The sequence below is a fragment of the Neopelma chrysocephalum genome, unplaced genomic scaffold (assembly GCF_003984885.1).
Source record: "Neopelma chrysocephalum unplaced genomic scaffold, ASM398488v2 Primary Assembly neopelma1_59, whole genome shotgun sequence".
In the NCBI taxonomy this organism is placed as follows: domain Eukaryota; kingdom Metazoa; phylum Chordata; class Aves; order Passeriformes; family Pipridae; genus Neopelma; species Neopelma chrysocephalum.
The window spans coordinates 6,335,213-6,349,589 of NW_020897714.1; the positions used below are offsets into that span (position 1 = coordinate 6,335,213).

The window sequence follows — 14,377 nt, forward strand, 5'->3', positions numbered from 1 at the left end:
AAACAAAAACAGAACACAAAGAAAGATCAGTTGGAGAAGAGAGTCTCTCAACTAAGTAAATCTGGTAAAACTTTATTCTAAGAACAACCAAAAGATAAAATTTTACAAAGTATCATAAAATAATTGAAGCAGGTTAAACATTCAGTGTTCTAAGCAGTTGACCAAACTCCTAGACTCATTCACTTAACTGACTAAAAAAATCATTTTAGTCTTGACAATTTAATAAAAACTAACAGAATTACATTTTATCAGAAACTCACGAAGAACCATAATCTGGAGGCTGAGTCTGCAAGATGCAGGAAGATATACAAGAAGCACTCAGTAGAGGAAAAAGCTAAAAAACTTTATGACCAATATAAAGAATGAGGACCAGGAACTCTGAATCAATAATGCATTGATAATCCTGTATTCTCATTCCTCCAGAAGGCTCCTACATATTCAAGTGTGAATTACTGCAAACTGTAACTTCCTGGGCCTTGGCATCTGCTTGCCTTTCAGATTGACACAGCAGTGCAAATCAGCAGATCCTGGGACAATAATGCTCTAGACTGCAGTTATTTACATATCAGTGTTGCCTGCAAAACACTACTGCGCTAATAAATAGTTTATATCTCATTCTCTGTTTGTCACATTTACGTCCATTCCCTTTTGCATGCCCGAAGTCCAACTCTGAATCCTTATGAGCATGAGCATTTCCACCTGAAGGATACAATGCAAATTCCTATCAGTGTAAAACTGTCCATCTACATGGCTGGTTGTTTTGAAGCAATTTTGTATAAAGGTAGAACAGAGAAAAAACTCCTTCCAAACCCTGATCTTGAGTTTCTAGTGGGTCATGTCTAAGCACACTTTCCAGACACGCCTGCAGACTCAGGGATTTATGTCAAAATAGCAATGATTTTGCAGAAAAAGTAACTAATACTGAATATTGACTTCTATCAGTATCACAAACAAAGCCCAAACAAGCTATAATGGTTGCAGAGGAGTAATGGCTGCATCAATACATTATTTGACAAGACAGTAATTTTCTGGTCATATTTCAACAGAACAAAGTACCACAATCTTGCCAATCTAAATAAAACATTCCACATTAAATAACTGGCATGAAAATGGGAATTGAACTTTGTGTCATAGAAAAAGAGCTGTGCTCTGAGATAAGCTAAATAAAATTCCCATTATTGACTACAGAAAACAGAATGCAAATAGCCTTTATTATACCTTGTACGGGCTTTCTCTTTCCTATTGTTTTCCAGACTCTATTAAGATACCGAGGGAAAAGAAAACGCTTCATCATAGGTTTCCAACCCTTTCTCCCTACGGCCCATAGATGGCAATGTGCTGCCTCCCAGCTCAGTCTCAGCCACAGCACTCGCTCACACCACCAGTACGATTAACCTCTCTGGCAGCCTAACAACTTCTTAAATCACTAATAATTTATTACTAAATGTTTTCACTTTTTTTCTGATCAACAAGTGTTACCCAACAGGTTTGAAAACAGTGTGCCATTCAGTGAGAATTTAATGAAATTCAGCATAAGTTTAACTGCTGAATCATTGTTTCAGGACAACTCAGCCATATAAAGGCATGTTTTATAGATACTGCAGGGAAGATCAACCCACTTTTTACTTCATGAAGTGAATGTTTATATACAAATGTAATAGTTCACATTTTATCCACATAAATAGAGCTGAGTTAAGCAATAATTCTGAGAGAGTCCTGTTACATTACCTATAATTAAGAATGGGGAACATGTGCTTCTTTCCTTGAAACAAAACTAGTGATTGACTTCGAGTTACTAAATAAATAGCTACCACGGCGTATGGTGAACTCCTAATTCACCTCACATCACCTCTCCCTACTAACTCACCTCCTGAGAATGTTTCCTATAATTCAAAATAACTCCTTAAGCAGTCAATTTTAAGAGGACATCTGATGATAAACAGCTAAAAAAATACCTTCAAACCATTATAGTTAACCCTACTGAAGACCCGAGGAGAGACAACATTTAAAATGTGGCTTTAGTCTTGGTCAGCCCTGGCCAATCTCTTTCAAGTCTGCTGGTTTTCACCAGTGCAAACAAAAAGTTGACACTACTGGCAAAAGATAACTTCCACAACTCTGTGTTGAAACACTGTAGAGTAGAAACATGAGGGATCACTTCAAAAAACTAAATAACATTTCAGATGAAGCTAAAGCATTTTGCATATTGCAGTGGCACCTACATACCTGGGATTGGCCAATGGTAAAGGCATCAGCCATAAGCAGAAACAACAAAACAAGACCTAAAAGAAGGGTTTTTTAATAACACACAAACCAGTTAAACCACATGGAGTGAAAAGGGAATAGTTGTTCAGCATTATTCAGAATAATTTCCATAAAAAACCTGATTTTGCTATCTGTGAAGTGTTTGTATTAAAGTATGTAAGGTATCTTCTCACAAAATATAAAACTAAACTAGGTTTTTAGCTTAAAAATAATTAAGCCAATAATTCCCCTTTGAAGATTAAGGTAAAAAAATGTCTTCCTTACTATCAGAGTGGTATGGCTTTAGTTACAGGATATCTATTCCATTAGTTCACAATCACTGCAGAGTTCATTGTATCAACAGTCATGTTATTCGCCCAGCAGAACACAAGAGGACACATAAAAATGCACCCAACCCTTCATGCAATTTAGAGGTGTCACATATGGAGATCAGCATGACTGAAGAAAAATAGACACTGGATAATAATACTAGAAAAGCTCTCTTCTTTCACGTCCAACGCTCTTTACAACAACAGAACTTATAAAACAACAAGATTATTTTGGATCACTGATCATCTCCTCTCTAATCAGATCTGATTCTGGAGTCTGAATGCTAAAACAGGATGAGCAAACATTGCAGATCTTTCCTTTTATTAAGCCTGTTATGTCACATAGAAATGAATTGTATTCTGTGATTTACTTTTTGTGAATTTACTGTCTTCAGAGGCTCCCACATTTTGTCCTGTAGTAAGACATGTCTTTGAAATACAATTTTTGCAATTACCTGCAAAAATTTGGGCATTTGTACATCAGTGCACCACTGATCAGTTTGCACACTGAATAGCTGCACAACTGGAAGGATTTCTTTGTACTTTTCCTACAGAGAAAGAAGGCCTGCAAAAGCAGTAAAAAGGGTGATCTAACACAGTGGGCTTCCTCAGATTTCTAACAGAAACAACCACCAAATGTCATCAGTTAAACATATCTGAAATCACAATGAACCTGACTGATCTTTCCAGGCAATCTTTTGCCACCAAGCACCTCTGACTGCCAATATATAGGAAGCCATACTTGCAGCATTAACAATGCAACATGAAAATGAAACTAATTAATGTAGGAATAAACACATGAAAAGGTTGGAAGGTAAAAATGTTACAGAAAATATCAACTTACTTTTCACACTGCATGTTTTACCTATGCAGAGGTAGGATATTTTGGCACCCAGGTTTATTTGTTTATTTTCAAAATAAATAGGATGATCTTCCATTACCCATAACATGAGCCAGATTGACCATTCCACAGACCTCATTGGTAACTTGCATTATCAAAACTGGCATTGCTTTATATGATATGAAAGAGTGCATCATATGGAAGGAATATGAATTATCCCACTGCTGGAGGAATAATTATATTCTGCTACAAGTATAGTCAAAGATGAAACTGTGACAATGCATCACTGTTAATTCCACATAAGGAGAAACAATTAAGTTCCAATTCAGAGCCATGAACTTCTCTAGCCACAACATATACACAATTAGGCACTTCTCTAAGTGATCGTTATAATGACTAAATAATCATTTTGTATTTAATATTAAGTTTACATTCAAGTTAAGGATGTCATCAAAAGCACATAATTAAAACCTTATTGCTGAGAAAACTGTCTCATCATTTAGTAAGATATACACAAGTTCACATCCAGATTCATACCCTTTCTATTCTATTCCTCGTGCACAATCATGAAATATTTCCTCTGATTTCACCTCTGCAGGTAAAAGCCCTTAGTTCTTTCAGGGCAAGCAAAACAACTGACAAAAATGTCAGAGGAATGCTCGGAAAATAGGTTTTCCATAGCAAGTGAAATTTAGTATTTTAAACCAACCTAAATTATTACTTTAGAAGCGAATAGCTACAGTGTGGGAACATGTACCTTCTTTTCAGATTTTTAAAGACAGTACAGTAGACAGTTTATAGTACGTTTAACTATGAAATACGTAAACCTCACTGAAATTTTCAGTGATTTGTGGCATTTAGTTTAGGTTGCAAATGTTAACATTACAATTGGGATGTTCAAAATAATTTAAATAAACTTGCAAAAGACTGTGTAATGCTGAATATATGCATTGTAAAAATGTATATAAAATCCAATATAACAAATAATTTCTTTTTAAAAAAGCAACAAAACATAAAAGAGATTTTGGAAAAGTTGGTTCCCCAAATAATTCAATTTTACAATCAGCTATTGCAGTCAATTAGTATTGCACATCAGTGAAGTCAAACATTTAAAAAACAACCCATAAGAATCTAGTCTGAGGCACATTCCAGAAACAACTGTCGAGCAAAGATTGACAGTACTGTTAGAAAAGAGAACAAGTAATTAAAACAAAGAAATGATAATACAGACAAAAAAAATACTTGCAACTATCTAATCTGATGTTCTTTGTGTGTTAACTATAAAACTGCTAATCAAATTTCTGTTAACACTACCAATTAATTGAATCAAAGCCTTTGCAAATCTACTGTCTACTTCTGTGTCAGTAGGTATCTCTTATTTCACATATCATGTCTTCCAGTTTCTTTTTACCATTTGCTTTGGGCATTAAATGGGTTTAAGCATACAAATTAAATCAGGGCAAAGCCTAAAGCAATTACTAGTTTACTGTTAAATTATGTAAATCTGTCTTAAGACACGGAAACTCAACACTATAAAAGAAGAACCATCTTCAAGCAGGAAGAAGCCTTTTAAGAGGCAGGCAGGGGTTTAGAAGTTATGGAGATGCAGCCCCCTAACACACCCCCTTCAAAGGCTCCATCTTCACTCTGAATGTCATCTTCCTTCAATATGTAACTCAGACCACAGCACCCTAGTTCTTGTACTCAAAGTTCTGGGATAGCAGCACAATTCTATCAGACTCAAGACGGTCAGTCAACAACAACTGAATATTCTTTTCTCTGTGAAGCAGAAAACCCAGAAACTTTCAAACACCTTTCACTGAAAAACCCATTTGAGGATTGGAATATGGAATACAGCAGTGTAAGGAGAGGGGGAAAAAGCAGGGAAAAATAAATCAGTATGCTTTTTCAAAGGCTAATTTCTCTTGTCAAGACACTACTGCCAGTACTAGCCATTTTCTAGGAGCAAGGTGCATAAATTTAGGGTATATGTTATTAAACAATAATGTCAAAACTTGATATCTCTCCTTTAAGTTTTATATGAATGCTCACCTGTATACTGTTTTCAGAAGAGTACACAAAAAACCCCCAGGAGGAACTTAAAAGCTCATGACAGGTTCTCAGGTCTAAGGCAATTGCAATCTAAGACTCCTTATCCCAAGGAGTAGTTTTAGATATTTGTCGCTGTAGAAAGGCATCAAAAAGGTCAGAACTAGACACAAAGATTAATTTATGGGATACGGGATAGTTGTTTATTCTTGTTTTAGTTGTTCTAGGCTTTCTTGTAGTCAACTGAAACAGTTACCTTCGTTACCTTCGGAGTGCATTAGGACCTCATCCTAAAACTGCCTGCCTATTTCTCTTTTCTCCAAGGCAGGAATCTCTTTAGACCTAGTCTGAAGCTGGGATATAGAAGTCCATATCCCAAATGCACTGAATACCATCCATAGTATCTGAACGACACCTACATTCTGGCTGAGTTAAGTGAATACAGGAATCCACTGACCACCTGGGTTCAATACTTCTGACCTCTTTCTTCACAAGAGACTGGGCTGAGCAAAAACACTTAAAGACAGTTAAACACTACACACTGTATTGACAATTCTCTTCAGAAAATAAACTGACTTTATAAGTCCCAATTTAGCTTAAGTTTTCAAAAATATATTTAGTGTCCAGTAAACACAACCATCCTTCCATTTTCAAAATTACCTTGTCTATTTACTTCATTCTGAAGCAGCTCCTCCATTGCCTCTTCTTCAGCAATATCTAATGGAGTGTCTCCTTCACTATTTACAGCTCCTACATGTGCTCCTTGACTAATTAAATACCTGCAAATAGACAAAGAAATAAAACCTGTAAATAACATAGCAAAGCTGATGCAAAAAAAATTAGCAGCCACTAGCATATCATATGCACATACACAATTAACAGAAACAATTATATTAGGTGTAAGTAAAAACCCTCGTGACTGTCTGCAACCCCTGAATACCTGTATGTCTTTTCAAGATAATAACCATTAATACAAATAGCCCTCTGGCCTTCAGTTTGTCTCCTGACATGTTTAATACATAGTTGGAAGAACTGAAATAAGAAAATGGCTGGATTACAAACAAAAGTGAACACAAGGTAAACAGGGGTGGAACCACCAATTCCCATGACCTCCTCTTATTTAGTCACTTATCCTAGAGCTCACAAATTCAGTGGCACGAAGTTTCTATACTTTATCAGAATGATTTCTTAGGCACCTTCATGAAATTAATAAAAACAGAACCACCTCTTCTCCCAAGTATTTGTAAGGTCAGCTTTTGGTGGGGAAGGAGGCAAGGGGGAGAAAGAAAGCAGTACTTTACACATTCCAACCTCTCTATGTTTTCTTATTTAATGTGCTGCTGCCTCAGAAGTCAACAATCCAAAATTCCAAATTTCCAATGAAGTCAAATGGATCAATTCCAACAATAATTCACACAAGAATTATATTACTTAATTGTATTAAACCATTGGCCTATTGAAGTTATTGAGAACGTAAAGTTTAATACACAATTAAAACATCAATACAGATCAGTCTTGCAACTTAATATTTCCACTTCCCTAACAAATTCAATACTTTAAGCTATGACAGGAGTCAACATAAGCAAAAAACATACCTCCTCCATATGCAAACATACTTCCTGCTTGCAGAGCTTAATTTATATTTTCCATATATTTGAGGAAAAAAAAAAATCAGGAAATACTGAAGAATTACTCATCCATTTGTGGATGAAATGAAGAGGGCTTTTTTACCTTCACTATTACAGAATGCCAAATTATGCAAGAGACAATCACAGAATTTATTCAACACTAATACAAATTACTTGAAGTACTTAATTGATGCTTAACTTTTCCCAATTAATGATGATCCTAGATCCGGAATCAGTTATATTTTCCTTATCTTTATTCAATAACTCAGAATCAAGTACTTTCATATATTTCTATTTTTTACTGTATGACTTAAATAGTACATGTCAGTAAACCTCTGTAATTACTTTAAGCAGAGGTAAGAATGAACAGATTACAAAATGAAAATTAATTCCCAGAAATGTAACCATATCTCCTGAGATATGCATCATCAGTTGCCACCAACAACTTTGATGCTGGTATGTGGTGCCAGTTTTATACTATTCCTCTTTAAAGAGTGCAGTGCTGTAACTCTTACCTCTCTCCAGTTACAAAATTTAACTTCTGCGGGAATGAAAAATTAATATAGTGTAACAACATTTCTCAACAATACCAGTTGTGTTGTTTCAAAAGTGAAATACCCTCCCGGTCACAGATCAGGTAATTGCTATGCAGGTGTCTGCTAAACAGGCAGAAACAGCAGTGGGGAAACACACTTTCTTACGAGGTCAAAACAAAGCCAACCACTGACAAAAATATCTTTTTTAAACAAATCCAAGTGAATATTCATGTTCTTTCAACGTGTATGTTCTAATATAGACAGGGAAAAAGTGATGTTTAAAAAAACTGATTTTTACCTGTTTCTACATAATACTTCTAGCAGAAAAGTATTTCTGTAAGGAAATACATACCTCATTGAAGCAGTTGTATTTGGTTAACTGAGTCAACAACTTATACACATGATAAAAGAAAGAATGCATAAGAAAATGTAGGGAATTAGTAAAAAGCTAGCATAGCATTTCAGAAAGTAATTATTTCTATACATGGACAACTTCATGATCAATTGCTCCTTTAAAGTAGACTCCAAAAATGAAGCTGCTTACAGATCAACATCAGATCAGCAGAGCTAGGGAGATTAGTAAGGTTAGAGAAGTAGAGTTATCTGATTTTCCTTTTGCAGGTGCTTACAGGGCTTTGATTTTCCTGGGTCAGCAAAATAAGGATGAGTGAAAATGCCCAGAGTCCACAGGATTTAAAAGGATGGAAGAAACAGAACAAAGATGAAAGGCAGCACACTACTCGCTGAAGAAGTGACAACTGTCGTTTACAAATGTTCCTTCAGCCATTCCAACTAGGCCTCTCCTCTGCTATCCCTCTCAAAAACTTAAGAGTGACCCCCCTCCTCAACCAAATTAAGTGAAAGAGCATTGCTCATGATAAATCAAACTATTCAAAATCCAATGATTTTAAAGACATCTGTTAAGCCAGGTAATGAAACCTACATTTTTTCTGTTTCCGACATCATCCAGATTACCTCATATGCATTTGTTTATCTTTATTTACAGTAGAAGTAGTTTCAGCAAAGCAATGACAGGGTTCAGACAATGCATAAAGTCAACCTGGTACCTACAGCATAGAGGGTTTTATTAGGAAACCTAGCACTACCAATGGAAAGGAGAGCAATCACTGCAGGTGTGCAGATAACCTAGTTCTGCATCACATACAGAAAGGAAACGGACTTGGTAACATGACCAAGTGAATGACGTCCTGAGTTTGCAAGGCATAACTGAGCAGAAGTTAGTACCAGAATAATCTTAAAAATCAGAAGATTTTGGGGTTTATGTAAATAAATTAGTTTTTGAATGAATTGTATTTCAATCTAAATGTTAATTAAAACTTATAGTGTAACTTATGGGTGTATTTGACATTTCAGTTATTGTGGTACCATACACCAAAATCTTCAAATGCAACAGTGTATTACTGTGTGTAGGTATGTATGCATATTTTAAAAGTCTTCCATGTTTTGGGAAAAAAACCCAAACAATGTACAGAAACAATTGCTTCTATTTTACCTTTTTTAAGTAGATGTTACCTTCATCTTGAAATTCCATCTTTCTAAAGTATGTAAAAATAACTTCATTTCCTCAGCTGATACTTAATTGATAAAGCTACATGTATGCAATGAAAAGGAAACTGAAGCTGTGTAACAGAAAGTTCAGAACCATGTCTTTTGATACCACATCTAGAAAAAGGTGTTTTTCGCAAACATGGACGCAGTGAAAAACTAAAAACAAATAAGATTTCCACCATCACCTACTAATACTTTTGGTGTAGCACTTAAATTTGTATCTTCTGAAATTCACTTGTTGAAAAATGGTCACGTTCAACAGACAGTTACACAAGAATAACTCAGAAAATCCAGTGGCAATCTATATAATACACTGGTAGGTGCTCATTCTAAATCTAAACAGATAAGAAGGAAACAGTAACTTGATTCATGCCATGCTTTTTTTTGGAGCTAAAATTTTAAAGTGTTAACACGGAAGCTAAAGGTACCACTTTTAGATGCTCTTGCGGTCTAAGTATAGAGAACTGCAAGTATCCCAGGAATTGTAGGAAAGACAAAAGCAGGAAAAGAAAATAAAATCATTCCTGATACTTAAGCCCTGATATTTCCATGACAAGCACTATGCAGTCTCAGTAAGACTGGAAGAACAAGTTTGCTTTGCAATATCATTTTTTTATGAAGGTAAAAATATTTCTAGTTGAAATTTTTGTTTTAGGAATCACTGCTGTATATTCCTCAATAGCTACTGAGGACTGAAACTAACAACCTAGGGGAAAAAAGAAACATTTATTTTCTGGAATTACTATGAAACCAAGATTCTCTCCCATCCTTTTACGACAAATACATTTCAATACCATCCATAGAGGGTTGGAATCTCAGTATATCTGAGACAATCAATAATAAACCTCTGAGATTACTGTAAAAATTCAAATATTCCACACGAAAACCAAACTCAGGAACCAGAAGTTAAAACTTTTAACTAGCGACGTGGCCTGCATTCTGAATTAAAAAAAAACCAAACTCCTTACAGCTGATTTCTGTGTGTATACCAACAAAAAGCATATATAGACACAAAGTAAACAGAGGAAAACACCTCTCTCTGAAAACACTTTATATATGAAGTTGAGTCTTACCTATGAATTTAGAATTTAAAAATCTGGGAGATGCTAAAACTTGGATTTACTAAAAATTGTCAGCTGCAGATAAGATACACTGCAGATAACATTTTCATATTATTTATCACAGCACCAGAAAGAGGGACATATGTTTACAGTCGAACCTTGGCTCATTTCACAACATCTGGAAACAAGTTTGCAAAGTCATTAGGGACATAATTAACTTTAAGTACTCGCTGAACCTGAAGGTCACCAGAAGGGTGGTAAGCCCAGGGAAGGGAGAGAAGTATTTGCTGAGTTGATTCAGTTCATTACAAAATGCCTACTGATCTCATTGGGCAAACAAGTGGCCCCTTCAGACTGGTCAGAAGACCGGAGAGCAGTCCCTGACTGCTAAAATCTGATGATAAGGACCCTCCTAAAAAATACCGAAATAAGCATGTCCAGTGTGGCCTTCCCAGTAAACATGGCCTAATTGCAAGTGGGGGCACCAACTACGAGCACAACTGATCTGCCAAGAACTCCCAACTAATTAGCTATTTCAGCTAAACCCAGCTGGTTTTAAAAAAAATCCATAGATGGTGGAGTTGAAATTAATTCCAAGAGTCTCTTTATTGAATAATAATAGGGTGCCAGAGACAAAAAGTGTCACTGTGTTCATGCAGCTGTGTAAGCCCCCATTTGAAGAAACAAACAATGAAAAAAATTCGGCACACAGTCCACAGGATGTAAAACAAATTAAAAACTCTAACATCTTTGGAATATGAATTTAAATTGCCTTCTTTTAAAATGCCTTTCAGAATTGTTTCACTCTTTATTTTTTTAAATATAAAGTATCAATAGACTTTTAAAAGTACACCTTTGTAAATCACTCAAATAACTTATAAAAATATATCTAATATATCTGGCCAAACAATCAAACTTCAGGAGATATTTATCAAATAAAAACTATAAAATTTTCATACTGCTATTTCCAATTTTTTTTAAAGTCAAAGATACACTAAAACTGTAAAACCTGACCCTTTTCAGACCTCCTATTGGTTTAAGTGTCTGTAAATGATTCTTTAAATATTTTCTAACTGTAGAAGAGTTTCACTTTCAATCTGAATTCCTAACAATGTTGTTATTAAGTCAGACAGAAGCAGAAATGCTACCTCAAGCTCATGCTACTTTGTCCTTCTCAAATGTGGTTTTGTTTTGGGTTTGGGTTTGTTGGTTTGGGTTTTTTTGTTTTTTAACCTGCAGCAAAAATAACATTTAAAGGCCAGGCAAGCAAAGGTATACCTACCTGCATATACAAAATATTGAGAGATAGAATTATAGTTTCTATGTGATTTTTGCATTAATAAGATGTTCTTCTCAAAATAAGATACTGAAGAAAGGCCTAGTCTTTTTATTTTTCTTGAATGTCTTGAATAATATAATGGCCCATCTTCGTGAACGAAGATTTGGGGAAAGGTCTTTTACCTTTCCGGCCTGCGCAATGGATTTTTTAGGTGAGACACAGCCTGCGCTGAACTGAGCCCACCCTTTAATCCTAAGGTTCATCTGCCGGGGCCAAGCAAGCTTGGACAATGGCAGTGAGGTCCTCAGGACGTAGGTTTGTTTAGAGTGTCCTTCTCATAGATGGATGGCCACACAGGGCTAACGACCTCCATCAGGCCAGGAGACCGGGGACTCGAACCCGTGGTCGCAGCAGTGAAAGTCCTGCACGCTAACCACTAGGCCACCAGGGGTCTCCTTGAATAATATAAACCTGAAGCAAATCCAGTAGCATTAGCATAACATTATGCTAAATTCTGCTGTGGTACACAGTACACATATGCCCTGCATCAGCAGGCAAGTTTCAAGGAAAATGTTCAGTTGGTTGAATAGGAGTGAACAGCCAGTATCCAGCCACCCCTCAAACACTCTCTCATTCACTCTCACACTGTTACAATCGCTTTTAAACACATAATTCAAAGCCCATATAAACGTAATGATAAAGAAATCACAGCTTCACTGTTTTGGCCATGTATGTTGTAACCCCTGTAATCACTTGGTGGAGAGTGTTAAAATGTGTGCTACACGGGGCAGGCAGCTGGCAGGTCTTGCAAGGTGTGGAGGAGTCCTGCTTGCCTGGGCAGGGGCACCTCACACAGCACCCTCGCTCTGCACGACAGGGAATCTCCTCACCCCCTTTTGAGAAAACTGACAGATCATTTCCCTCGACCTCCTTTCTCCACAGCTGAAATATTCCTGCAGTTGTCTTTTTTCCTGAATTCATGATTTACAGAAGGAAATGAAGGTTCCACATTCAGTATCAGAATCAAAACTGTAGAAATTCAGTTGGGCCAAGAATCCTTTCTCCTGCATGATTTTATGACCGAAGTAGAACAAATTAAATGACGTGAAAAACAATTAAGTCAAACTCATAGGGGTGCCTTATTCAGGCACTCTGCAAAATGCCATCCCACGCTGTCAGTTGCTGCTGTGCCTCAACCTTCCGCCTCTGAACATTTACAACTGAATAGAGACTGACACAGGAAGATGGGCTTCTGCAATGGCATTTAAATTAAAATCAAATAATGAGAAAACTCAGGCACTTTTAAGGTTATGATGCTTCACAAAATCCAGAAGATTTTCACTCATAACCTTCTCTCTTGAAAAAAAAATGCTGCAGCACTTTCTAAATAGGAATGCTCCCACCATGAGCAGTATCAACCCAGCAAGTATGCAAACCACTAAATTAAATAAGACTAATTAGGGTTATTTGGCATAACTAGATAATTATTTATCCTGAAATACAGGGCTGTTGATATCAGCAAGAGACCTGAGGTAAATTTATGATTTTGTCTTGCAGAACACAAAACCTGATAATTTCAGATAGCTAGAGATGTTTAAAAAAGAATAACAAAGAATAGTTGAGAAACAAATGGCCAAATGATTTTGAGCAAATGCAAAGGGACATTTTCTATTTTCACCAGTATAATCCAAATTTCACTCTGTGCCTTTTTTCTAAATAATTAACCAGTTTGCAAAGACTCTTTTTATGTCCTTCCATATGCAGTATTTCTTTCAGATAGCATTGAGTCCAGCTTCTGATCTTCCCTCGTGAAGCTGTTATGAAAGGCATCCTGGACAGAAACACATCTTTGCTTCAAAATCGTCAACTATTCCCAAAGCTATCAAAGTAGTAAAAAACCAAAAAATATCTTTCTATGTAAACAGCACTGTCAATTCTAAATACTGTACCTGTATGAAAAACTTATTTATGATTATGAAGCCAACATTTCATAGCATACCAACACATCACTGAGGTCTGCACACAGGGGGTTGTACCTAGCCTCCACTTCAACTTCTATGCCCAAGGAAGCACAGTAACTAGAATGAGATCTGGCTTCCTTCTTGGTATGCAGGTGCATAAAAGAAACAGTGTAGATAACACTATCTGGTTAGTCTTAGTCCTCTTGTGCCCCTGAAAAAAAACAGCAATAAGCTCTAGAAATATTTGTACATAGGTGGCCACCTAAACATTAATGGTGTAAAGATGGAACAGGAAAAATTCCTACCTGCAGCATTTGAAAGCAACTAAGCCTTCATATTTTGCCATATCCATACAGAGGAAAGACATATGAAAGGTGGCAGAGCAATGTGTAAGTGAAAATAAACAGTGAGTGAGGAAAGCAAAAGTAGAAAACGTGAAGAAAGCCATATAGGGAAACATACGGTGTAAACCTGTGTACAAAAAAAAGAAAAGAAAAAAAAATGATAGAACTTGAGCCTGGCAATGCCAGGATGAATACCAGGAAAAAACTTCTGCAGGAATGATATAAAGCAAAACAAAAAGTGTTTTTAAAGTGCATATCAGATGTTAATGTCACTTTGTGAACATGTGTTCTCTCCTTTAATGTTTGCACCCTATTGTGCAAAAATGAAGGTTGAGTTTGAAAAATATCTCATTGCAGCTACAGAGTGCATACAGTAACTCCAGCTCACATCACTCTCTGTGCTTGGAACACTTGGTTTTGAATTACGCTGATTGAAAAGAAGAGGTAACAGCAGCATGGAGACAGAAAATGAGGAGAAAGAGGGAAAACTATGCTGCTGCCCACCTTCCTCAGCTAATTCTCCACTAACAAGAGGT

The 14,377-nt window shown here is 36.2% G+C and overlaps 1 protein-coding gene across 4 annotated transcripts in view; it reads right to left on the reverse strand.

Moving 5' to 3' along the window:
• The window catches only part of PPP1R12A (protein phosphatase 1 regulatory subunit 12A), a 115,067-nt gene that overhangs the window by 52,707 nt on the left and 47,983 nt on the right, over positions 1-14,377 (reverse strand). For all 4 annotated transcript variants that reach the window (XM_027679779.1, XM_027679778.1, XM_027679777.1 and 1 more), the window contains exon 3: positions 6,124-6,242. In XM_027679779.1, the coding sequence (XP_027535580.1) occupies positions 6,124-6,242 (119 nt within the window). The remainder of the gene's footprint in view (positions 1-6,123; positions 6,243-14,377) is intronic.